This window comes from Saccopteryx leptura, chromosome 3 (genome assembly GCF_036850995.1).
Source record: "Saccopteryx leptura isolate mSacLep1 chromosome 3, mSacLep1_pri_phased_curated, whole genome shotgun sequence".
NCBI lineage: Eukaryota > Metazoa > Chordata > Mammalia > Chiroptera > Emballonuridae > Saccopteryx > Saccopteryx leptura.
The window spans coordinates 183,024,484-183,052,249 of record NC_089505.1 but is presented as its reverse complement, the minus strand read 5'-3'; the positions used below and the strand labels follow the sequence as shown (position 1 = coordinate 183,052,249).

General features: G+C 39.8%; 1 protein-coding gene across 1 annotated transcript; it reads right to left on the bottom strand.

Annotated features, from left to right (window-relative positions):
* SNRNP48 (small nuclear ribonucleoprotein U11/U12 subunit 48) lies at positions 1-26,611 on the bottom strand. Its single transcript, XM_066376997.1, has 9 exons — positions 26,291-26,611; positions 22,516-22,629; positions 22,198-22,258; positions 20,454-20,528; positions 13,448-13,633; positions 12,916-13,037; positions 3,873-3,961; positions 3,388-3,546; positions 1-872 (listed from the first exon to the last, which is right to left on the bottom strand). Exons 1-9 carry the CDS (start codon positions 26,447-26,449, stop codon positions 824-826), a joined length of 1,014 nt encoding a protein of 337 aa, XP_066233094.1. The 5' UTR covers positions 26,450-26,611; the 3' UTR covers positions 1-823.
* Between the last annotated feature and the right edge of the window lie 1,155 nt (positions 26,612-27,766).

Here is a 27,766-nt window from a genome sequence, read left to right as displayed (position 1 = left end):
TTTATAAAAAGAAAATAATTTTTAATTAACAAAACATTAAATTTTATAAAAAATTAATATATTATGGATAAAGCGAAAGTCTCCTCTGACCACCCTCCCAATCTTCACTACCACCCCTTAGCTCTTCCATTTATACTGTCACCCCCAAATCACTGTTGTGAGTTTGGTATGGGTTCTTCTGAACCTTGAAAAATATATTTACATACGTGAACTGCCACTAAAAACATATACTATTGTTTTGTACAAAGATACAACTTGTACATCTTTCTGCAACTTGCTATTTTCACTTAACATTATGTTTCTGAGGTCTATCCATGTTAATATAGATAAAGTTTATTTCTTTTAAATACGACATAGAAATCTATGATATAACTATCATGTATTTTATTTGGCCAGGGGTCTCCCCTTCCTAACCTACACCAGGCTGCTTTCCCCGTCACAGCTCCCCAGTGCAGGGGATAAACAGCAGCTATCCCCAGGGTGGCCAGGGGATCACAGATGGTGTTCTAAGGGGACCTCAGTCCTATACAATGAGAATGGATTCATGTCCTATGTATCTAATTCAAGTACTGACTTTAAAAATTTTTCTGACACATTAATCATAAAAAAAAAAACCCAAAACAGTAATAGAAAGCAATCATCTATTAAAATATAAGAAAAATAAAGTTATTGGGCATAACAGTATATTCATGATTTGAGATATAAGCACTTACTGAAAAATAATGAAAAAATAATAAACATTCTCCTTATCAAAGCAATTATGAAAATATCAGCATATTGGTTATCATGGCTTCAGCAATTAATACATGCACAAATGCTTCATTTATACTTTTTGCTTTCTTCTTTTATGACTATGATGTCTTTCTTCATCCCTGAAATGAAAGGAGTTAAAAAAAACTATTATAAATTATGGCTATTTTAATAGAAGAGCTTTAGAATAATAATTCATAAGTAATATATGGACATCAGATATAAACCAGAACAAATTGAAGCATGCATTTAGAACTGAACAGTGATGTTTTAAGAAAATGCATCATTAAAAAAAAGGGACAAAACTGAGATTGAGTTAAACAAAATGGATTTTTTACTTAAAACTATACTTTGGAGCTCCACTTTCAAATTAACTTTGAGTATCTGTACATGGTTGATGACCAGAAAATTAATTTTAAATGGAATCCTAAAGTCATAGAAGAAATTTGACATCCTTATTCTGGCTCCTAGCCCAACTCCCCACAATTCATCCTATCTCAGGGGAACAGAACTCAAAGGTTAGCCTATTAAGAAGTATTTCCTGCTAATGCTCTGGTGATCCTCTCTTAAAAAAAAAAAATTATTCACGGCCCTGGCCGGTTGGCTCAGCGGTAGAGCGTCGGCCTAGCGTGCGGAGGACCCGGGTTCGATTCCCGGCCAGGGCACATAGGAGAAGCGCCCATTTGCTTCTCCACCCCTCCGCCGCGCTTTCCTCTCTGTCTCTCTCTTCCCCTCCCGCAGCCAAGGCTCCATTGGAGCAAAGATGGCCCGGGCGCTGGGCATGGCTCTGTGGCCTCTGCCTCAGGCGCTAGAGTGGCTCTGGTCGCAATATGGCGACGCCCAGGATGGGCAGAGCATCGCCCCCTGGGGGGCAGAGCACCGCCCCTGGTGGGCGTGCCGGGTGGATCCTGGTCGGGCGCATGCGGGAGTCTGTCTGACTGTCACTCCCTGTTTCCAGCTTCAGAAAAATGAAAAAGAAAAAAAAAAAAAAATTATTCACGTGTGGATTTTAAGGCTGTCTGTCTAATGTACTAAAGTCAATAGGGATTGATCAAATATGTCAAAATCTAAAGTGGAACAAGCACTAACAAACCAGAAAGAAGTTAAAGAGCATGATTTCTGATAGCTAATCAAGAATTAATTTGTATAAATTATAGTGTCATTCATTGCATGAATCAAAGGACTTGCTAAGCAAAAATTTCATTTTTATAAGAAGTCTAAATCATAGCTAGCTTTACACCTATTAACTGAATGATAGTAAGATGAGTAACATTAAACCAAAAAGCCTTATAATTCGTGATCACCAGTGGCCCTAAAGAGACAAGACATCATTTGAGAGCCCATTATTGGACAAGCACTGTGCACATAATACTAGATAAGACATGGGCCTGCCCTCAGCCTTGTAAGGAGAGCCATAATTAAGTTGAACAAAAAGTATGTGCCTGGTAGACAGGTAACAAAATGGAAAATATCAGTCCTATCTGAGTAAGTAAAAGAAGGTTTCATGGGAATGACTAAGCTAGGTCTTAAAAGATAAGGAGTTTAGCAAGCAGGCTTTGAAAACATTAGGAAGCAGAACACAATGTAACAAGGCACAGATGTAGCCCAGTGTGGGTGAGGAACTATACAGTTCAGGCTAGCTAAAGCATAGGCATTCCATGTGTAGTGGCAAAGCACAAGGATGGGTAGGCAGATGCCCTAATCCTGGAGGTCTTGAGAACCATTCTAAGGAATGTGAATTCTGCCACTGAAGGGTTTTCAGAGGTGAAAGTTCACTCTAGCAGTAAGGCAGGGATGAATTTATAAGGCACAAACTTTGAGACAGGTAGAACAATTAGGAAAACTGCCATCATTTTCCAGATGGACAGCAATAATGAAAGAGGAGGAGAAGGTGTGTATGAGATATCTTCAGGTAGAACTACTGAGAACAATTAAGACTAGATGGTAAGAAATAAAAAAGGAGTATCTAACATGACTCCATGATGGTGATGCATTAACCAGGATAAAAATGCTGGGGAAAGAAGAGCAGACTGAGAAAAAGAGAATGTCATTTATAACCCTGCTGAACTTGAGATCTAGGCAGATGCCCAGTAAGCAGCTGAAATATGGGAACAGACCCTAATTGCTCTAAATTTATCATGTTAGTATTAGTTCATATTTCTCTGCTATCAAAATTTTGTGAGGGATATTAACAAGGGAAAAACTGGCCAATACTAAAGTTTGAATCTTCTCTCAACATTACACACCCTTTACCTGAGAAAGAAAGGAAAAAGGAGAGGGAGAGTAAAAAGGAAAGGAAGGAGCAAAAAACAAAAAACAAAAGAAAAACAGCAAACAGCTTTTTAAACAGTCGACTTCCTGCCCAGACATTACTTTCATGCACCCTAGTTAGAAAATCGGGAATAGAAAAGGAAACGTACATCCAATCAGGCATATAGAGAACTATGTCACCACAGCTGTGGATATCTTAATTGAAACAGGACTGATGTTAAGAATTTTCATCAGTTATTTCTTCTCTTTACTATAATTTACTCTTACAATCTATTTTTTCTATTTTTTTCAACATGGACTATATCAGAAGAAACTAATTTTCAAAAGTAAACAACTCAATGTTGGATGATACACTGTTAAGCTTACCTATCTTTCCTTCTTCTTGAGTCGCAGTTTTTATCTTTATTTCTTTTTCGTTTATGGGGGCTCCTACTCCGATCCCTTCTGTATCGTGAACACTCAGCATCCAAATAGCTTCCACCAGACTGCCGAGAATCAACTGAAGCTGATCGCCTTTCTTCATTCCTGAACATACAAAGGAACGCTATTCAGTTAGTTTTAACCATTGTCTTTACTATGGACCAGCCTAAAGTCCAATATTCTGTATCAGACCAATGACAGACATTATAAAAAATATGTATAATCTTACACTCTTTTTAAGAGGGCAATCAAAGAAACAGTTTTATAACATGTACAACTCAGTATAATAACCCTGAGCAATGACAGGAAACAGTAACTATTCTGATGAATTATAGTGCCTTACTAATGGCCTTGGAAATGCTAAAATCCAATTAAACAACTCTAGCTAACAGTTTAACAGAGTACTTTCACTGATAAACATAATGACATACTTCTCAGCATCATCCACTGCTTCTCCCTGCTCCTCCTGCCAGTGATTACTGAGCTCTTCCATGTGCACATTTATCACATCCCGAATCACCTGACAAGAGTTCAACACAGAATTTCAGATAAGATTGTTCAAAAAATTAAGATGATCATGCTACAAAAGAATCACTGCTGACAAATATTTATTAAAAGTTCTAATACAATGGACTGTGGGATGTGTGCAGTTTAGAAAACATAAAAAAGACAACTGGAATATGAATGGTAGATGAAATTACATCAATGCCAAATTTGCTAAAGTTGATAACTACACCATAATTATGTAAGAAAACATCTCTATTCTTAGGAAACACATACTAAGCATTGAGATAAAGGATCATGATGTATGTAACCTTAAAAAAGTTCAGAAAAAAATTAGTGTACAGATACAGGGAGCAAAATATGTGACGATAAAGAGTACAAATGACAAGCATATGGAGCAAAACATTAACAACAGGTGATATGAATATGGACACACAGGAGTTCTTTGTATTATTTTTAGTTTTATAATGTATTTGTATGCTTGAGATTATTTACAAATAAAAAGTTTTTAAAAATCTTGTAATTGGCCCTGGCTGGTTGGCTCAGTGGTAGAGTGTCGGCCCAGCATGTGGAAGTCCTGGGTTCGATTCCTGACCAGGGCACACAAGGGAAGCGCCCATCTGCTTCTCCACCCTTCCCCCTCTCCTTTCTATCTCTTCCCTTCCTGCAGCCACGGCTCCACTGGAGCAAAGTTGGCCCGGGCATTGAGGATGGCTCCATGGCCTCCACCTCAGGCACTAGAACAGTGGTTCTCAACCTGTGGGTCGCGACCCCAGCGAGGTCGCCTAAAGCCATCGGAAAATACATAATGCATATCAGGTATTTACATTCCAAATCATAACTGTAGCAAAATTACAGTTATGAAGTAGCCACCAAAATTATTTTTTGGTTTGGGGTCACCGCCAACATGAGGAACTGTATTGCGGGGTCACGGCATTAGAAAGGTTGAGAACCACTGCACTAGAATGACTCCAGTTGCAACGGAGCAATGCCCCAGATGGGCAGAGCAATCTCCCCTTGGTGGGCATGCTGGGTGGATTCTGGTCGGGTGCATGTGGGAGTCTGTCTCTCTGCTTCCCACCTTCTCACTTCAGAAAAATACAAAAAAAAAAAAAACAAAAAAAAAAAATCTTATAATTGAGTCAAGGTAACAGACAAAACATGAAACAGTCACTCACTTCAGAACTTTCCCAATGAGACTTAAATCACTTACCTAAGAACCATTCATTCATTCATTTATTTATTTATTTATTGTGGCAGAGACAGAGAGAGTCAGAGAGAGGGACAGATAAGGACAGACAGACAGAAAGGGAGAGAGATGAGAAACACCAATTCTTCGTTGCGGCTCCTTAGTTGTTCATTGATTGATTTCTCATATGTGCCTTGACTGGGGGGGCTACAGCAGACCGAGTGACCCCTTGCTCAAGCCAGCGCCTTTGGGTCCAAGCTGGTGAGCTTTTTCTTTTTTTGCTCAAGCCAGATGAGCCCACACTCAAGCTGTTGACCTCAGGGTCCTCCACATCTCAGTCCAACGCTCTATCCACTGCACCACCGCCTGGTCAGGCTACCTAAGAACCATTTAAAGTTTCTCTCTTTCCTATTTATCCTATGGAGTCATCAAGCACAGATATAAAGGTCACTAGTTAGATGAAACTTAATGGAAGGTTACAGTTGTTTCCCTGATTCCTAATCAGGAGAGTTTTCAGAAGAAAGGTACGGGAAACAAGTGGCAGTCTCGGAGACACACACTATAGTTCAGATCTGACTACATGTCTCCCCACCTCAAAGAAATTTTCAACAGCCCCTGAAGTAAAATGAAACATCCACGGTCCTTAATAGAGCCTTCAAAGCTTCCTATGATTTTACACCACAGAGTAGACAGAAGTCAGCCTTATCTTTCACTGGATACTTCTTCAAAATCCCTAAGTTCTAGCCACCCTGATTACTAATGGGTCTCTAGAAAACTCCTATACTTTTATTTATTTTTAGGAACACTAGTACTTCACCTGGAAAATGCTTACCCACCATTTCCCCTCCTTCACTGTATTCTCTCATGGAAACTCTAAGGCAGGTCAAGGTCTAATTCAGGAAACGAAAGGAGTCACACAACTGAACTCCCACTCCAGCTCCAGCTCTAGCTCTCCCCTGTACGACTCCCTGACTAGTAGAGTGCTATGTGAGCTCTGTGAAGTGCAAACGTTATTGGACACGGTTTCCAGATCCACGTCAAAGAAAACAGCAATGGGCAAACATTCCTCACCCTACTCTCTGCTTCTCCCCTGCTCTCAAAATACTATCTTCTCCACGAAGCCTATACCAATCTTTCCTTCTAAAAAATTTCATCTCACCTCACTTTTGCACTTAGTGTAATCTGTATTGTGAAAGGTCTTTTTTACCTGTTAAACTGTAATAAGTTTTTCCTTAATGGCGGGGTCTGTGTGCACTGATACTCACATACTCCAAGGAAGTATAATATGCACAGAAACTACAATATGTAATGAATTTTTACTGACATTTTTCAAAGTTAAGATTCTAGCTCAGGCAAACAAAAATTATATGATATAAAAGAAACTAGGAATGGATAAACTGTTGAAAACACCCAGACCAGAGATAAATCAGTAAAAGAGCTATAAACACTGAAGTACTTACAGATGAAAGATATTTAGGATGTTTCCAAAATTACTAAGCAACAGGGCACAGAAGATAGGAAGTAAATGGGGATATAAATACTACAAGGAGTTCATATGTTGATAATTGTTGAAGCTGGGTGATGGTACACAGGGTTCATTAACCTATTCTATCCACGTTAGTATATGTTTGAGTATTTCCATAATAAAAATTTAACCATAAAATTGTAAAGAATACTAGCAGCAACACAAACTTGATTACAATGTTATCAGACTAGAAAAGAAACAAATGATGCACAACCAAGCATTTAAGGAACTGTAAGAATCACTAAGGTATACCTGACCAGTAGTGGCTCAACGCATAAAGCCTTGGCCCAAAACACTGAAGTCATCAATGTGATAGCCCTGAGGTGGCCGGCTCTGAGTGCTTGCTCATCAGTGTGGGGTAACTGACTTGAGCAGGGAATCGTCCACACGATCCCAAAGCTCCCTGGATCTGAGCCCAAAGATCACTGGGATGAAAAGCCCAAGGTTACTGGCTTGAGCAAGAGACACTGGCACAGTCCCAGTCAAGGCACATATTAGAAGCAATCAATGCACAAGTGAAAACAGCTAATTCTCGCTCTCTTTCTCTCTGATGCTTCTCATCCACTCTACCTTGCTGCTCTCTCTCTCAAAAAAAAAAAAAAAAAAAAAATCACTAAGGCAGAATAGCATGGTCCCAGACCTCTACTCAGAGAGCTAAGTCTAAAACATAGTTTAATTGCAAAAATAATGGCATAAAATTAAGTACTAAGCCACATGGCGCAGAGTGTAAGTGCAGTAAAAGCCAGTGGGTGACCCAAAATTAATTCGCACCTCATGGAAACAGTAAAAATCAAGATTTAAAACAGTGAAGATTATGGTTCAGGATGGAGGCATAGAAAGACCCTGAACTCACTTCCTCCCATGGAAACAACATTTATAGTTACATGTGGAATAACTGTCCCCTGAAGAGCTAATGGAACAGCACCTCCACAGTAAAAGATAAAAGATGCAAGAAGACGGCAGGAGAGGCGGAGGCAGGGTCTCACCTGAGTCCCCACCCCAGGAGTGGTGACCTACCTGCAACCAGAAGAAATTTTAAAAAATACAGAACTCTCCTTTGAAGAGAGTGTCAAGCCCCACATTAGGCCCCCTAACCATTGGATCTGGCACCAGAAAAGCCCCCAAAATGTCTGGTTTTGAAAATCAATGGGGATTAAGTCCAGGAAAAACACAGAACTGAAAGGAATGGATAATCTGCTCTTAAAGGGTTCACAGGCACATTCTTTAACCCTGCAATCCAGCCCAAAACAACAGTTTGAAAAGGTCTCTCTCTCTCTCTTTCTCTCTCTCTCTTCTCCTCCCACAGCCATGGGTCAAATGATTTGAGCAAGATGGCCTCAGAAACTGAGGATGGTTCCCTGGCCTCTCCTCAGGTGCTAAAATAGCTCAGTTCCAAAGCAATGGAGCAGCGGCCCCCGAAGGGCAGAGCATCACCTGGTAAGGGGCTTGCCGGGTAGATCCTGATCAAGGAGCATGCAGGAATCTGTCTCTGCCTCCCCACCTTTCACTTAATAAAAAATAAAAAGAAAGCCTAGAACATAAGTGAGGGAGGCCCACTTACTAAACTTGAATCAGCTGCCAGAGAGGCAGCCACTAAGATTTTCCCTAGGGACAGGAGCACTGGCTGGCACCATTTCTGCAATCTCATTCTAACTTGCTGGTGACAAAACTGGTGTGCGCCATTTTTGGTGTCCTTCTTCTAGCCTACCAGTACAGGTAGAGTGATATTCCCAGCCCGTCCTACGACCACCCAGACAAGCACGCCTGCCTTGCCCATCCCAAGCAGCAGCCACACTACAGCCAGTCAGGCAAGCACACCACATCCCACCGTCCCCATACAGGAGCTGCACCACAGCCAGGCCAGATGGGCACGCTGCACACAGATGTCCCTGTCATATGCCATGGCTAAGCACAGCCCACACAAGGGCTGCACCCTGAGTGCCTGGCTCTGGTGGTAAGGGGAGATTGTGCCTCTGGGCCCACAGATCATCTCCTACACAAGGCTACTCCTTCAGGACTGGGTTGGGTTTGTCTAATACATACAGACAAGCACCAGAGTCAGGCAAAATAAGAAAACAAATATGTTTCAAACCAAAGAACAAAACAAATCCAGAAAAATAACAGAGATAAGTAACCTACCTGATAACGAGTTCAAAGTGATAGTTATGAAACTGCTCATGAACTGTGGATGAACATAATGAGAACTTTAAGAGAGAGAAAATAAAAGAAAGTGCAAAGAGAAGTTATAAATGAACAGCAAACTAGATGAAGTCAAAGAAAAAATCAATAAGTTGGAAGACAAAGCAATAAAACACACCCAGACAGAACAGCAAAATGGAAAAAGAATTTTAAAAAGTGGAAGACACCTTAAGAGACCTGAGATAATATCAAGTGGGATAACATTCACATTTATAGGAGTCCCAAAAGGAGAAGAGAGAAAGGGCCAGAAAACTTATTTAAAGAAAAATGGCAACTAACCTCCCTAAACTGAGAAAAGAAACAGACACCCAAGTCCAGGAAGCCCAGAGAGTTCCAAAAAGATGAACCCAAGGAGAACCACACAAAAACACATTACAATTAAAATGGTAAAGTTAAGGCTAACGGGAGAATCTTAAGAGCATCAGAAGAAAACTTACTACATATAAGGCAAGTCCCGTAAGGCTCTCAGCAGGTTTCTTCAGCAGGGACTTTATATAGGCCAAAAGGAAGTATCAAGACATAGTCAAAGTGCTGAAAGAAAAATATTTCCAACCAAGAATTCTCTGCCCAGCAAGGTTAAAATTAACATTTGAAGGAGAAATCAAGAGTTTTCCGGATAAGCAAAAGCTTAAGAATTCATCCCCACAAATCAGCTTTACAAGAAATATTAAAGGAACTTTTCTAAGCTAATTTTTTTTTATCTAGGTGGGGGACCCCTCTGGTACCCCTGACATTCTGAGATAAGTAACTGGTGTACATATTTCTTTATGTTTTTCCCACAGGTGTGGGTCCTCAAATTGTAAACAGTACTTTTTGGTCCAGAGGTCAATGACCACTGGAGTACATGGCAACCTGGCAGTGATCATGTACCACCAGTCTCCCTGAGTCTCACTGTCAACCTTCATGCAGACAGATATTCTGAGTGCAGGGCTAGTGGTGACATGCAGCCCAAGGGCTAGGTGGTAGAAGAAGCTGAGTTGTGGCTGCCCCTCCAGCAGGGTCAAGAGTTCCACAGCAGAAGAAAGGCTTCCAGCGTGGCGGACGTCCCTGCCCACTCCCTGCAGCGGGATGCAGAGCCATCTGTCCCAGGGAGGCAGCATACCCATAGAGAACTAGAAAGGGAAGAGCTCAGGTTCACAGAAGTTCACTGGAGATCCACCTGGGTCTTTGGGAGTCTCTCATTTTTTAGAGTGCCCATGCCTTCAGAGGGCTGGCCTGGCTCTTAACGGGGGGGCTGGGAAGGGCAGCAGCAGCAGAGAGGAAAGAGCGGAGTTCAGACAGCATGAGGGCAGAGGACCAACGACAATACAGCTGGCACCTCTCTGAAACACATTCCCAGTGCTGCACAGAACGACCAGCACCAGGAACCGCACAGCCAGGGAGCTACTTCCAGTCAAGGTGGCAGTGTAGGTAAACCCACAACCACATCAAAATTACAATGAAACTAAAGAATCATCGATCAGAACAGTCTAAAATCTGGCTGAATGAAAATCCTACAATTATGGAATTGAAGAAGCCACATCGAGACTAGTAGGAGCTGAGATGAGGAAAGGGCTGGTTTCACACCCATGTGTGGTAGATAATAAACAAGAGGGTTGCCTGACCAGGCGGTGGCACAGTTGATAAGAGTGTCGGACTGGGATGCAGAGGACCCAGGTTTGAGACCCCAAGGTCACCGGCTTGAGCGTGGGCTCACCAGCTTGAGTGCAGGGTCTCTGGCTTGAGCGTGAGATCACAGACATGACCTCATGGTTGCTGGCTTGAAGCCCAAGTAATCAATGAACAACAAAGAATTAATGCTTCTCATCTATCATCTCTCTCCCTTCCTGTCTGTCAGTCCCTCTCTGTGTCACAAAAAAAAAACACAAAACACCCACCACAGGGCTTGAGGCTAAAGAAGACAGAAGGCTGCAGGTCCCAGGGAGTTTCTCTTAAAGGGCTCACACACAGACTTACTCTAACTCCCTGAGCTCCAGTGCTAGAGCATTAGCTTGAAAAGCTCCAGGGATGTACAGAGAGGAACTGATTGCCAGCATCAGAACAAGAGATGGCAGCTTTCTCCCAGATAGAAGTGCTGGTAAAGGCCATTGCTCTTCTTCTGAGCCCTCCTTCCACAGAACTGGCTAGCAGGCATCATATCTGAGTCACCATCTATCTGACTAATACTGTTGGCCCCACACTGGTGATTCCCTGAGAACCATCCCATCCAACTTTCAGGCCCACCATAACTTATTTCCAGTAGCTTTTCCATATAAATGTCCTGTCTCGAATCAAGCTCCAAATTTTCCTAAAATCTCTCAAGCACATTTGCCATCAGTGAGCCCTGTGACTCTTGCTAAGTGGCCCCAGGCCCGCACTAGCAACAACCAGGCTTGGTTCACAGCTTGGCCTCACCTTGACACATCCAAGGCCAGCACAAGTAGCAGCCATCTATAGTTCGCTTTGTAGCCCATGCCGGGTGGTCCCCAGGCAGAACACAGGTGGCGGCTGACCCTGGCATCCTCCTAGGATAGCCCAGAGCCAGTGCACAGAGTGGACAGCTTCAGACCACATCAAAGAACCACCACCCAACCACCTCCATAAGCAACACACTCAAGGAGCAAACCCAGTGAGGACCAAAACCCCACTGAAATAATTTCTGCTCTGTAAGGTGAACCAGATGGCTCAGCTTATTCAAGTACCATCCTGATATGTAGAGCTGACCAGTTAGATGCCCGGTTAGGGCATATAGAGAAACAGATAAATGTTTCTGTCCCTTTCTTCTCTCTACCTTCCCCCTCTCTAAAATCTAACTTTTTTTTTAATCTTAAAAATAAAGATTTAAAACAGCAAAACAAAGAGCATTTCAGATGAGAAAACAACATTAATTAATTAGGAGTTGGAGGTAAAAATAAAGTTGTGCAATCAGATATAGTTTAAGAAAAACACTTGACTAAAGTAACCAAAAATGCTATGTAGAATGAGGCCAGAGGGGACGGTCTTTGAAATCATAGAGAGAAGTAATAAATAATGTAGGAATAATTAGGGATTCAATGAGGAAATTATTTAGAATCTGGGCAAGGTACTCATGTACCAAAAAATTCATCAACTCTATCTACCAAATGATATCTGAAAATAAATTTAATTATACATCAAGAGATTAATGTAATAACTTATATAATTGTATTATATACATAATTATACAAATTATAATTTATACCAAGACATTTCTTAAACCCAAATAGCAGAATACATATAAACACACTAAAAGTTCTGCCAAAAAAACATAGCTATTTATTGAGCAATTCATATCCACATGTATAATTTTAACTCTTATAACAATCCTGCAAAGTCTGTACTGTGATAAAATGGAAAAAAAAGTAATAATTCTTAAACAGTTTATATAACTTGCCCAAGTCAAACAGCCCAATGATATGCAGCAGAATCAAAACTTAAGCCTAGGTTTGTTTAAAGTCAAATTCCTCTTACCACTTTCTCAAAGATTATATAACCTCTTTACATAATGTTTTTGTACCCTAAAAACCCTTTGTCTGAGAGTGATGGAGCAAATAAAAATCAGGTGCAGCCAGCCTGAAGATAGTTTTTTTCAGAACATCTAAGAACTGTGGAAATCCATAGAACAGACTTAGAAATTACCTAAGGCAGGCCCTGGCCGGTTTGCTCAGCGGTAGAGCGTCGGCCTGGCATGCGGGGGACCCGGGTTCAATTCCCGGCCAGGGCACATAGGAGAAGCGCCCATTTGCTTCTCTACCCCCCCCCCTCCTTCCTCTCTGTCTCTCTCTTCCCCTCCCGCGGCCGAGGCTCCATTGGAGCAGAGATGGCCCGGGCGCTGGGATGGCTCCTTGGCCTCTGCCCCAGGTGACACCCCGGAGGGGCAGAGCGTCGCCCCCTGGTGGGCGTGCCGGTGGATCCCGGTCGGGCGCATGCGGGAGTCTAGTCTGACTGTCTCTCCCCGTTTCCAGCTTCGGAAAAATACAAAAAAAAAAAAAGAAAGAAAAGAAATTACCTAAGGGAAATGTCTGTTCTCAAAAAAGCTCTACAGGATTATAAAACTTACCTCAGTATATGATTTCTTGGTTATGTGAACATTCTTAGCTCTATAGGACTGGCGTCTTCTTTTATAATCCCTCACTTCTGCCAGAATTTCAAGGTAAGATTTTGGACTTTTTCGACTATTATCTAATAAAAGAATAAAGTAAAATTACTATATCCTTAGAAACTTGTAAACTGTTACAACTAGCAGTAAGGAACAACACAATCATATTTTAACATGTTCAATGTAGCACACAAAAATAGTCTATATTTACATACATTATATATTATAAATGGGCTAAGCTTTATACCATTCCTTTTCTCTAGCCATCATTGAACATAAGCGTGTTCAGGTATATACATTAAAGCAACAGAACAGCTGTAAGTAACATTCTTACAGAAGGAATCTATGCTAAATGTAAAAGAGAGCAAAATTCCACACACTGAATAAGTGAATATCTGATACTCTTCCTACTCAAAGTACCCTGACAAATCATCTTAATAACACTAAAAGAATGACAGTTAAGAAATATAAAAGTATGATATTAATCTCAAACCTTGATTGACTTTTGCAGCCAAGTCTACAAAGAGATCACTGTCATTTTCTATCTGAGAATCAGAGCGCTTTCTCTTTGTCTCCTCAACTACAAAGTCATAGAGGGCAAGACGATCGGCTTGGGTCAGATCACAAACGAACCGTTTGTGACTCAGAGGAACTTCAACAGGTAGTGAAGAATAAACCCCTAAAGTAAAAATAAAACCACAAGAATAAACAATACATGAAGCATTGTGAACTTAAAATCTACTACTTATCTTTAAACATGTGCTATAATAATGCAGTATTAACACAAATTTTTTCATAGTAATCCCTAAACTAAACACATCAATCTATGTGATAAATGATAAATAATGACTCTATCCTGAATGCTCTTCCACATAAAGGATATTTGCTATTCTCCCCAACAATGGTAAGACAGATCCCATGAAGGCAGGCAGGAATAACCATAAGACAATTTCCTCAAAAGAAAACCTTTTGGGCAACAATTTTTAAAAGGCTACCCATATTATAAAAGTAGATAATAATTTTCTTTCTGTTTATATGCTTTCTCCCATAAAAGCTGGAGGGAAAAACTTTTAATAGGTAATATACATTGTAGTTCCTTTAAAAATAATTATGGAGATATAAAAAATGTGTAAAAATGTCATTTTTATATGAGATATCAAGCTGTTCCTCATTCAAAATATATCCCATTTGTGCAATGAATGACTCAGAGTTAGGGACCAAAAAACATCAAGTAGCAGAAATCCCACACTTCTTCACCAGAGAAAGAGATTAAATTGAGACTAAATTTGTTTTAATTTTCTGAAGAAGCAGCATATTGGCTTAACTAAGTTAACTGAAAAAGGTTAACAGCAGTGCCCCCACAACAGTTACAGAACTTTCTAAAATCTGCTTATTAATAAAAAAAAGTAAATACAATACCTGATATGATGTATTAAATATTGAAGAAAATATTTGTTTTGAGATTCAAATTTTCTCAAAGAAATACAAAAATTATTGTAACTGTAAATAAAGCAATTTAAAACAATAGTCCCAGACCTCATTATTCACTAATGCAAAGAACATGTGCTATTACTACATAAATCCTTTTAACGTTTGCTCGGTTGCTCTAGACCAGTGGTAGTCAACCTGGTCCCTACCACCCACTAGTGGGCGTTCCAGCTTTCATGGTGGACGGTAGCAGAGCAACCAAAATATAAATAAAAAGATAGATTTAACTATAGTAAGTTGTTTTATAAAGATTTATTCTGCCAAACTTAGCAAAAATCCGACATAAAGTACTTGGTAAGTAATTATTATTATATGCTTTAACTTGCTGTAACTCTGCTTTATAAATTTTATAAAGTTACTTCCCTACTTTATAAATCACCATTACTGTGGAATCAGTGGGCGGTTAGAAAATTTTACTACTAACAGAGATACAAAAGTGGGCGGTAGGTATAAAAAGATTAACTACCCTTGACTAATAACTCTGGTTCACAGGACAATGTAAAAGCAGTAGCTCTTCCCAGAAACTTGTATTTGATAAAATTTAACTCGCTGACTTCCTAAGATGCAAAAATATTAAAAATAAAGTCATTCTATCAACTAAGCATTACAACACACACACACACACAAGATTACATCTGTCTACAAATTAAGAGGACAGCTACACTGAATATGAGTCTGTGGTTTAAGAGATTTAGAAAACAATACATGGCCACTTGTACTAGTCAAAGGACTCTGAATTAGTGGGGAAGGGTTCCCTTTCAAGTAAATCAATTTTAATCTACTTCTGATAGACACTAGGAAAACGTCCTTTTGTGCAGCCAGATGTTAAAACATTTCATTTTATAATATAAAAATGAGTTAGCTTTGATAAACCTAATTCCTTTGAATATAGGTTATTAAAAGTCTGGGAGAAAAAAATTAGAAAACACTGATGTACAATTATGCACCACTTAATGACGGGGATAAGTTCTGAATGTGTCATTAGGCGATTTCTTTATTGTGGGACATCATAGTGTACACCTCCCAAACCCAGATGGTATAGCCTACTACAGAGCTAGTCTATGTGGTATAGCCTATCGATCCTAAGCTATAGGCCTGTACAGCATGTTATTATTGTACTGAATACTGCAGCCCATTGTAACTCAACAGTAAGTATTTATGTGTCTAAACATAGCTAACCCTTAAAAAGGTAGAGTAAAACTACTGTATAAAACATAAAGTGCATGTAAGGGTGTGTGGCCTTGGCAGGGACAGGGGAAGGGCTGTGGGTGAGGCACTGTGGGAAAAAGTAGACAGGAGGAGGAAGGAAAGAAGGGAGAAACAGAAGAAAGATCAGAGACAAAGGGAGAAGAGGAGCAGAGATCAAAAGAGATACAGATAAAGCTTGAGATGAGACTAACAGCAGGAGAGAGGGGAAAAGAGAGGGAGGGACAGACAGTGAGCGAGACAGACAATAGGACTAGAAATGGGACTGGGAGGAAAGAGATAAAGAGAAACAGAAAAAAGGGAAGTGAGATTGTGTGCTGGAGTGTGTGCAGGGGTAGAGTTCGGGTGCAAGAGCTCCTGGGCTCCCCTCTGCCCCAGCCTGCTCCTCTCATTCCTTCACCAACTCCAGGCTCCAGGCACCTTGTCTTTTAAAACCACCCCAGAGCTAGCAGTGAATTTAACATCCTGGTCGGGTCCAGTCTTTTCTTTCAACATTGCAAACTTCTGATTATAATCCATTACAATTTTATAGACCACCATTGTATATGTGTTCATTGTATACCAAAACACCATTCTGCAGTGCAAGCCTGTATTATAAACAAGCTCCACATAAACCTTTGCCTGTTATTTTCAAACAAAGAAATATTAATTCCTTCATTTAAATATATTGGAGTTTTCTTTATTCATCTTAAGTTTCCAAATGGTGAAAATTGATACTAAAATTCTTTGAAATTCAACTAAAATTTCAAATCAAGACTAATACTGTGACAGTGACTATGATAAAGTTTAGAAATTTGAATGATACTTTTAAAAGGATATCATTTGCAAAAAGGATACTGCATATCTTTAAATAAGGAGTACATTCAGGTTCCTAATTCCTCTTTATACTCACCCCAATTACTGAAAAAGAAAAAGTACAGGAAAAGTTAAACAACAAACTGCATTCAAATCATTCAGAACATAGATATTTCTCACAAAAATGGGTAAACGCATTTAAATAAGCTTACATTTCTATAAAATGTAAATTTTCAAACACGTTTCTTATTTAGAGGTATATATCAATGTGTTGTAATCATACCAATTCCATGACCTCTACTTTTTTGTATAGCAGTTTTTTAAACTGCAGTAAAATGTACATAACATATAATTTACCATTTTAACCATTTTTTAATGGCATCAAGATACTCACATTGTTGTGGAACCATCACTTCTATTTCTAGAACTTTTCACCCCAAACTAAAACTCTAATTTACTTTTTACTAACACTAATTCTCAAGTCTCCCTTGTTAATCACTTTGCCAGCATAAGGCATCCTAAATGTGGTAGAAACACTATCATTCTCTCATTAAGGTTCTTTAGCCATAGTACACTGATCTTCAAATCATGGCCATGACTCAAATACAACTGACCCATGAACAACAGGGTCTGAGGCACAACCCCCCACTTCCCCAAGAAGTCAAAAACCCTCATGTAATTTAACTCCCTAAAAACCATGACTACAGTTGGCCCTTGGTATCCATGGGGGTTTGATTCCAAGAAACTAAGCTGATACCAAAATTTGTGGATGCTCAAATCTCTTCTATAAAATGGGGAGAACAAATGCATACCGTCGGCCCTCCAGATCCCTGGATGACCAACCATGGCTCGAAAATAGTTTCAGTATTCTCCTCAGATGCACAGCCTGCAGAGGGCCAACTGTATTTATTGAAAAAAACCCACATGTAAGTGGACCATAGCTGTTCGAATCCATGTTGTTCAAAGGTCAACTGTATATGTCATGAAACTGAAGTACAGCAACCTGAATCTTTAATGCTGAGGGAAAATGATAAACCCTGCACACATCTAAAATGATTGTTAATGAATGAAACTAATATCTTGGTTATAAAATTAACCAAAGTAACTATACCTGAAAATAAGTAAGTAGATCTAATGGTTATTTAAGCTTTCACAAAGAATAATGAATCAAAACCTAAATAGGTCAACCATAAGACTGATGAAATAAAAACATAAATATAACCTCACCAAAAAACTTACAATTTAGTGAATAACAAAAATATTAATTATATGAGAAAATGTAAAATTTTTCATGTTAGTCATCTTCCTTCAAAGTAAATAAACCAAAACCAAGATATTAAAGAGGTTTCTGTCCTGGCATAAAATGTCTAAGAAAGCATAAGTAAGTTACAAAAAATTAATCTCTCGTGAGAAATCACAGAACTCTACAATAGATGAAAAAGAGTTCTAAAAAGAGTGTTACAGAGCATGTAAAAACAGTTATTCTTAACAATTAAATCTTAATTTAAGGTACTGCAAAAATCAAAAGTTCCTCTTAATTATATATTGAAAAAAGTATTCGTTCAAAGTAACTCTGCTTTTGTAACGAACTAAATTGTTTAAATCTGCCTTATTACTCAGTTACATAAATAAAATCTCAGAATATTAGAAAATGTTCTAGAAAGTTACTCATATACATAAAAAAGTCTCACCCATTTCACTATCTTACTATTGGTTTCTATACATTAATTTGCTAAGAAATTAAATTGCTTAGATAACAACAGCTACCAATGATCATTTAAGGCTAGTTTAGCATTCCTTATCTCTACTGCTCTAAACACACACCAGAAGGTAGTTTTATATTACAGATAACGAAGCAAAAACCCAGAAAAGTTGTCATCTGTACAAGGCCAAGGAGAGCAGCTAGTTTGTTTCTTTAAAACAGGCTTACCCAAAGTAGAATCAACAATGAACAGTACTAACAGTAATATTATGTAGAGATTTGAAGTTTGTGATAATCATGCTAGACATAATATAAAACAAATACATTTGAGCAATTATTTAGAATGCACAAATATCACTAAATGTACAGTTTCTAACAGAATGCAGAATAACTCAGCATAGGAACTGTGCCAAAATTCGTACCCTGGCTCTCAATCCAGCTTTGCTATTATCTAGCAAAGGAGTGTCAATCCACTTATGTGTACCTCTACTTCACCAACTACAAACACTCGCCCAATCTATTACAAGTTTGTTGTGAAGGAGCAATAAAGCATATAACAGAGCTTTGAAAAAAAATTCTTTTAAAATACAAAAGTATTGAGGATCTTTAGACCAAACACACTAGACCAGGGGTCCCCAAACTTTTTACACAGGGGGCCAGTTCACTGTCCCTCAGACCGCTGGAGGGCCAGACTATAAAAAAAACTATGAACAAATCCCTATGCACACTGCACATATCTTATTTTAAAGTAAAAAAACAAAACGGGAACAAATACAATATTTACAATAAAGAAAAGTAAATTTAAATCAACAAACTGAACAGTATTTCAATGGGAACTATGGGCCTGCTTTTGGCTAATGAGATGGTCAATGTGCTCCTCTCACTGACCACCAATGAAAGAGGTGCTCCTTACGGAAGTGCGGTGGGGGCCAGATAAATGGCCTCAGAGGGCCGCATGTGGCCCGCGGGCCCTAGTTTGGGGACCCCTGCACTAGACCCTTATCATCTCTATCAGTCGGTTTGTTTCCTTTATCTGTGAAAAGCAGACACTAGATTAGATGATCTGAGTTCTCTCTAACCTCTAAATAGAGATTCAGTAAACCTACCTAAGTAGGTAAGTTCAAATAGTCCTTTAAAAATTAACCCCTTCCAAAAACACGAAAACAAAATACTTTTAAACGGTTTGATTAAAGAGAGGCAATGAGAAGAACCAATTAATAGGAGCTAAAAAAAGGCTTGACTGATCACAGCTCAGTAATCTTTTCAAATAAGACAAAAGTCAAATGTCTCCCTCAAACAGAAAAATCTGGAATTTAGCACAAAAAGTATGTAAAAATAGGGGCTTCAGAGAAGGAATTGTGCTTCTGGCTACTGTATAGAACTAATGTAATGTCAACTAAAGGTAAAGGACTTCCTCCTCCCAAAACAACTTAAGGAGAAATCAAGCCCAGAAAGTGGCTTAGAATAATGGGTTTAAGACCCTAACCTTCAACAAGGGAGAGAACAAACCTTAACAAAGGACAAATGAACATAATTCAGCTAGAAAGAAAAGTGAGGGGAAAAAAGGTAAGATGTCCGGGAACCCTCAGAAAGTTCAAAAGACAACTCAAATCCTAATAAAAGAAGCCAGTCATGCTTAGTTTAGATGTTGTATCTAGATTCAAGAATCTACTGACTCTATTTACTCATTTACTTCTGTTTTTGATGAAGTTTTCTTTCAATTTCCTAAAAGCTCACACTTAAAAGCTCGAACCTGATCTCTGCTGAAGTGAATCCTAGACAGAAACTTCCAATCCAGCTCCAAAGCTGGACACCAAGGAACCCACAAACCGTCTGAAATTGTATGGAACACTTTGTGTTTGTGCTTCATTCTGAGGGGAAGCTGTGAAGACTAATCTCCTTTAGCCTAAGCCTTTCCTTTTATACAGCATTTCAGTATTTTTACATTTAACAATGGGCTAATCCCTCAAGCAGAGGAAATCTCAGGGTAAAACAGTCTCACCAAATGGGATTCATTTACTAAATAATCATAATTTTAAAAATTACCAACAAAGTAATCTCACCTGTTAGGCAATTAATTCCAAAGTATGAAGCTCCAGCTAAGATATTGTCCTAGTGACACTCATTTATCAGAGCAGAAAATATCTAACAAATGAAGCTGACACCAAGCACAGTAGTCTAATGTTAAATGTAAAACTTTACTACCGTATAACTGTTTTCACAAGATTTTCTTTAAAAGTCAGTAATAAGCACTGTAAGAGAAAAATAGTTTGACTCATTACTTAGCTCAAATTATGATGCCACTTACTTTGATTATAACAATCACCATCTTTTCCAACTGCAGTTCTAGTCTGTTTAATTATCTGGAATTGTGAGTCCTTATCTGTCAAAAAATCCATAAACAATATTAATCATCAGTGTCCACATTTAGATTATTAACTGGTTTTCAATCCAAGTTCTTTAAACACATAAACTTTTAAGACTTTTAAGAAAGGAAAAACCCACATTGCTGTCTAGGTAATCTGAATGAAGAATTCTTTCAGATCCAGTTCAATCCAAGTAAGTAAACAAGAGTTTAAGTGGTTCAGAAAACATTATAATCAGGCACACAGCAGTAGTTGCTACAAACTTTAGTAACCAATAATATCTAACACTTCTTGAATCCCAGCTAAGTGTCAGGCACTATACTAAGAATATTACATATATCATATCATTTAATCCTCACAAAAGTTCTATTACATTCATCCCCATTTTATAAAGAAATTTAGGCAACAAAAACAGGTTAATTACTTTGCTGAGTCACACATCAGTTAGTGACAAAACAGGAGTTGAATCAGGGCCTTCCGATTTTACAGCCCTAGATTTCAACCTCTTAAAAAAGTATTTCCAGCCCTGGCTGGCTGGGTAAGTGGTAGAGCGTCAGCCCCGAGTGTGGAAGTCCTGGATTTGACTCCCGGTCAGGGCACACAGGAGAAATGCCCATCTGCTTCTCCACCCCTCCCCCTCTCCTTCCTCTCTCTCTCTTTGCCTCCCGCAGCCAAGGCTCCACTGGAGCAAAATTGGCCCTGGCACTGAGGATGGCTCCATGGCCCTAGAATGGCTTGGGATGCAGTGGAGCAACACCCCAGACAGGCAGAGCATCGCCCCCTAGTGGGCATGCCACGTGGACGCATGCGGGAGTCTGCCTCTCTGCCTCTCCACCTCCCCACTTCTCTCACTTCAGAAAAAAAACAAAAACATTTTCATCTTCAGTCCTATTTTCAAATTGTGCTATATGGCCAGATTGCTATTATAATCAAGAAGAAAGGTATGTGTCCTATTGTACAGAGCTCTGCAGGGTTTTCACTGACTATTAATATAAGTCTAACCTCTAACTTTCAGATTACAAAAACTATACTGCTCACAAAAATTAGGGGATATTTTATCGCTTCATATTCATTTTTTAAATATCCCCTAATTTTTGTGAGCAGTCTAGTTTCACTATACAGTAATTAATCCTACATTCTCTTAAAGCACAAAGTATTCTTAATAATAAGCACTCTTATAAAGTCTATTCTGTTGATAATTCAGAAATGAATTATCAAGGCCCTAGCCAGGTAGCTCGGTTGGTTAGAATGTCACCCTGATACAGCAAAGTTGCAGGTTAGACCCCCGGTCAGAGCACATACAAGAATCAACCAATAGATGAAACAACAAATCCATTATTTCTCTCTCTCTCTCTCTCACCCTCCCTCTCTCTTTATAATCAATAAAAATATTTTTTAAAAACGAACTATTGCCTGGCCTGTGGTGGCACAGTGGATAGAGCACTGACCTGGAACACTGAGGTCGCCAGTTCAAAACCCTGGGCTTGCCCAGTCAAGGCACATATGACAACCAACGGGCAAGCAATGAACAACTAAAATGAAGCAACTATGAGTTGATACTTCTTGTTCCCCACCCCCTGTAAATCAATAAACAAAATCTTTAAAAATAAATAAAAAATAAAAATAAACTAGCAACACCTATATATATTAAGATTATTTTTAAATTACAGTCAAGTTAATACTTACTCAAAGTGATTGAAGGTATCTTCACATTCTCATAGAAAAATTCAGAATTATACATTTTATCCTAAACAGTAAAAAGAAAAAAAAACCTCAGTGTTCTTGAGAATCAGATGATTAACTATTTTAAGATTTGACAATAAATTAATATCATTTAAATATATCTTGCAGTAATTTGCAAGTAGGCTAGTATCATTCTACCTGATGAAAGAGGAATACCTCTCATTTTACGTCAGAAAACCTCACCCTACACCTTCTATATATTGTATTTTTAACTTATTAATGCATGAATTATATGACATATACATCATAAACATATGGTACCTCTTCTTCTTTGGTGTAGCCCTGTTTCCTCAATCTACACGATACCATGTGCTTTGCTAAAGACGATTTAGGCATGTGATGATTGGAATCATAAGGGCATATCACAACTTCATCCTATAAAAACCACACAGAATAAAAAAACGGTACATGTTTAAAGATTTAAATAACTATACCATTAAATGTTTATTAAATACCACTTTATTAAGTGGTACTATTCAGTTATGTCCTCTTCTACAGGACTCTCCCAAACCCTGTTTGAATGTATGTGCATATCAAAAATTATGCCCCCTCTTTGATCACATGAAAACCCAACTCTGAAAGATTTGTTCTCATTCACTGCCTCAACAATTTCACCTATCAGTCAACAGGTCACTAACAAGCTTCTTGCTGCTATAGCCAAAGCACATGTCATAGTTCTTAAAATGTCTTACTGCTTGGAAGGTTGCAATCCAATTGTCTATTTCTGTTATTCTGATACACTTTCCATGTTCCTTCTACCTGGTCTCCTCTAAAGATGTCTTTCTTCATTTTAGCTATACACCACCTCCCTTTTTTCCCCAGAGGGATGTTATACACCTGGATTACACATATATTATTTTTTGATTTACTTTAATTCCCAACACCAAAACTTGCCCTTTTGGTAACCATCAGCTTGTTCTCTATATCTATGAGTCTGTTTCTGTTTTATTTTGTTTATTCATTTGCTTTTGCTTTTTTTTAGATTCCAAATATAAATAAAATCATACAGTATTTGTCTTTTTCTGTCTGACTTATTTCACTTAGCATAATTCCCTCAAGGTCCATCCACGTCATCACAAATGGCAGGATTTCCTTATTTTTATTGCTAATATTTCATTGTGTATATATACACTATCTGTCTCCCCTTATACATTGCTGTTTCATACAGGTCTAACCAGTGGCCTTTTGCCATTTGATATATACTTACTAGAAGAACTCACAGCTTCCATTTTCACTATATGGTGATGACTCCCAAAATCTGTATCTTCAGATCTTATTTCTCTTGAGGGCATTAAACTAAAGACACTAATATTTGAATATGACCAAAAATAAATTCATTATATTCATGTTCTCCTGACCTCCAATCTGTTCATCTTGTGTTTTCCTATTTCAGCAAAAGGTCTTATTTGCTCAAGCAAAGAACTGCCTCTTCTCCCACATCATCCACATGTAATCGATCACCTACCTATCCTTTTTAATCCTAAATAGCTCTGAACCCCTCCACACAATCCATCCCACTACCATTTCCCCACTTCAAGATATCATGGAATACAATAGCCATTGCCTAACTACTAGCTCTGCTTCCAGTCTTCATATTTTTCATTACTTTTTTATTGACTTTATTGGGTGACATTGGTTAATAGAATTACAAAGGTTTTAGGTGTACAATTCTATAATAAGTATTCTGTATATTGTATTATGTGTTCATCACCACAAGTCAAGTCTCCTTCCATCACCATTTACCCCCCTCTAAACCTTCTTCTACCTCCCCACATATCCCCTTTCACTTCCAGTCTTATAGAGTCCATTCCATTCTCCACACAGTAGCTAGTTTGAATCCTCGGTCTGCCAGTTACTGAGTGTATTAACTTAGTCAAGATACTTAACCTCCCTTTGCCTCAGTTTCCTCATCTATTAAATGGGTATAATAGCAGGACCTCTCTCACAAAGCTATTGTGAAAATTAAATGTTATACATAAGTTTATATCCATACAGCAATTTGAATAGAGCCTGGTACATCTCAAGTGTTCATTAAATGGAAGCAATAATTATGTTATTAAATGATAGATATAATTATGTTGTGCCCTAACTTAAAATGCTTCCATGATTTCCCCACTGCCCTCATTAAAAAATATGTATATAGATTCTTTAAAATGGCCAACGCAAGACCTACAAGATCTCCCCCCCCTACACACTATCATTCCCCTCCTTCTTCACATACTATGCTCTAGATACCCTTAACTATGGGAGTTTTCCTGGTCTGGTCATGCCCCTATCTCTGAACTTTTACATATGCTGTTGATGCTTCTTCCTCTGTGCTTCACCTAGCTAAGTCAGCTCACTTCTATTTATCAGCTTAGAATTCACTTTCTCCAAGAAGTTTTGCTGTCCCACAACAGCCTACAGTAACCTTTCCTGCAGCAATTCCAACTCACCCTTCATACACTTTGTATAATGTAACAGTTGATTTTTCTGTATTCCCTCATCACTACTACCAGGCAGTAAGCTCCTGAAGACATAAACTGTGGCTGCTGTACATTTAACTTCCATAATAAAACACTCTAGCAGAAAAGTACAGACTGATTATCTGGACTGCACTGATTCTGGAATTCTAGACTTCATTTATCAGGAGTTTAAGTTTGTCACTCTCCTGAATATCAGATACTGGTTTTGCAGAAGTTAGACATACACCTACATCTGCTTGTCAGATTTCTGTCATTTTACAAAATAGTTTTAGAGAGGCAGCACAGCAATGAAGAACACACATTCTCAGGAGCGAGAATGCCTGGGGTCAAATCCTAGCCATGTCTTAGCAGTGTGTCCTTGGACAAAAACCATTTCTCGGGATTTGTTCCCTCACCTGTAAAATGAGGCTTAACGGTACTTACTTCATAGAGTAATGATGAGTATTAAACAAGTTACTGTAGAGTAAGTAGCATATACAAAGTGCTATTTAAGTGTCAATACAAGAAATCCAAATTTACTACAACGATGAGTAAACAATGGTATGGAAAGGCTTGGCAACCTCATTCAGTGAAATTCAGAGCTTCAAATATACCTTTCAACGAACAATAAAGTAGTTCGTTTTTTAATTATGTTATGCTGTTCATACAATAAACATGAACAGTATGCACAGAAATCAAATATACTTTAAATGCTTCCGGAAATCACAATGTGACTCAGGGGGTCCCCAAACTTTTACACAGGGGGCCAGTTCACTGTCCCTCAGACCGTTGGAGGGCCGCCACATACAGTGCTCCTCCAACTGACCAATGAAAGAGGTGCCCCTTCCGGAAGTGCGGCGGGGGCCAGATAAATGGCCTCATGCTGGCCGTAGTTTGGGGACGCCTGAATCTATGTGATTTAAACCCGAGAGAATTATTACAGCATAGTAAACCCAGAAAGAATTTGGAGATCATGAATAATCCCATACTGCAACACTTTCCTTCCTCCCACCCCTTAAAAAAAAATCATAATTGGTCACTCTAATACACTTGCCTACTGCCCCCCCCCAAATAAACAATTCTAATGTGCAGGAGAACTGCTAGTCACCATCTCTTGGTGATTTCCTTTGGTAAGTCTAGAATCGGTACTGTCTCATACAGAAGGGCCCAGTTTTGCGGCAGAGAAAGGCGAACTGAACCCCCACGCTCTCCGACACGGAACCTGGGGCCATTACAAGGCCCACGTGACAGATGACAAAGCAAACTGCCAGCACCTCTGCTCGCAAGCAGCCGTCTGACACCCGCTCATTTCTTTCCCAGTAAACAACAGAGTTGCGTTCCCGCCTCGCCCAAGGCATTTTCACGATTTCTTTAACCCCGAGGTTCCCGGAGGTGGGCCGCCGCCCTAGGGGATGGGTGTGCCCCGCCCAAGGCCGGGAGCGTCGGGAGCGCTCCGAGCCGGGTCTGGGAGCCTCGCAAGGCTCTGCACGGGAATCCCGGCTCCCACGCCGCTCTCTCCTCCTCCGCCGCCGCTGCCGCCGCCGCCAGGGAACCCGCAGGCTGAGGGCCCCGAGGGCACCCTCGCCCCTCACCTCTGCCGCCGCCGCCTCCTTCCCGGGGTCCAGCCGATCCAGGCTCCAGCCCAGGGACGCCGTCACCTCCTCCAGAGTCCGACAGCAGCTCTCCACGAACTCGGTCAGCTCCTCCTGCAGCCGCCGCCGTTCCTCCACCGGAGGAGGCTCAGCATCCATGGCCACACACGGTCCGGCAAGAAAAGCCGGCGAATCTGTCTGCAGCACGCGCGGGCTTCTGGGAGCTAGGGGCGGGGTCGCTCCGCCACATGACTAGAACCGCCTATAAGGACACGCCTTGAGATGGGCCGGACCTGTCCTTGTGAGGGATGTTTTTCTCTCTTTCAAATAGTGCTCCTTTAGTTAACTGCACCTGGATGCGTTTGCTCCTAGCCTTTCCTGAATGGTTTTATCACCCCCACGTACCTTTTTTTTTTCCAAATAGCTTATATCTAAAGAAAGTTTAATAAATAGTACAGTGAGCTTTCGCATAGCTGTCCTCCAACCCATGAAATTGTTGGCCCCCTTGCTTTCTTCCCCTCTACCTACCTACGCAACCCCACATGCTATTTTTGCTGAATTATTTTAAAGTAAGTTGTAGATGCTTCACCCCCAAACATCCATATGAATCTTTTACAAATGGGAATCTTTTCTAACACAACCACAAAATGACCAAACCTAAGAAAATTAAATATTTCAAAATATCATCTAATATACAGTTCATATTCAAATTCCCCAACATTTCTTCTAGCCGTTTTATTTTTTCAACTCATGACCTATCATTGGTTGTCTCTCTTTTAGTCTGGAAGAGTCTCTCCTACCCTTTTTTTTTTTTTTTTTTTTTCTGAAGTGAGAAGCCGGAAGGCAGTCAGACTCCCCCATGCGCTCGACTGGGATCCACCTGGCATGCCCACCAAGGGGCGATGCTCTGCCCATCTGAGGCGTTGCTCCATAGCAACAGGAGCCATTCTAGCGCCTGAGGTGGAGGCCATGGAGCCATCCTGTGACCAGGTCAACTTTTGCTCTAATGTTGCCTTGGCTGCAGGAAGGAAAGAGACAGAGAGAAAGGAGACAGGGAGGGGTGGAGAAGCAGCTGGGCGCTTCTACTGTGTGCCCTGGCCAGGAATCGAACCTGGGACTTCCACAGGCCGGGCCAACACTCTACTGCTGAGCCAACTGGCCAGGGCCCCCCTACTGTTTTTTTTTTTTAATTAAGTCATTGAATCTTGTAGGAACCTCAGCCACTTGTCACATAGAATGTCCTTCTTTATGCATTTATCAGATTTTTTCCCCTTATGGTTAGATTCAGTTTAAGCATTTTTGCAAGAGACAGAGAGAGGAACAGGTATAGACAGAGAGGGAGAGAGATGAGAAGCATCCGGTCTTCGTTGTAGCACCTTAGTTGTTCACTGATTGCTTTCTCATAAGCACCTTGATGGGGGGGGGGGGGTGGCTACAGCACAGCAAGTGACCCCTTGCTCAAGCCAGCGACTTTGG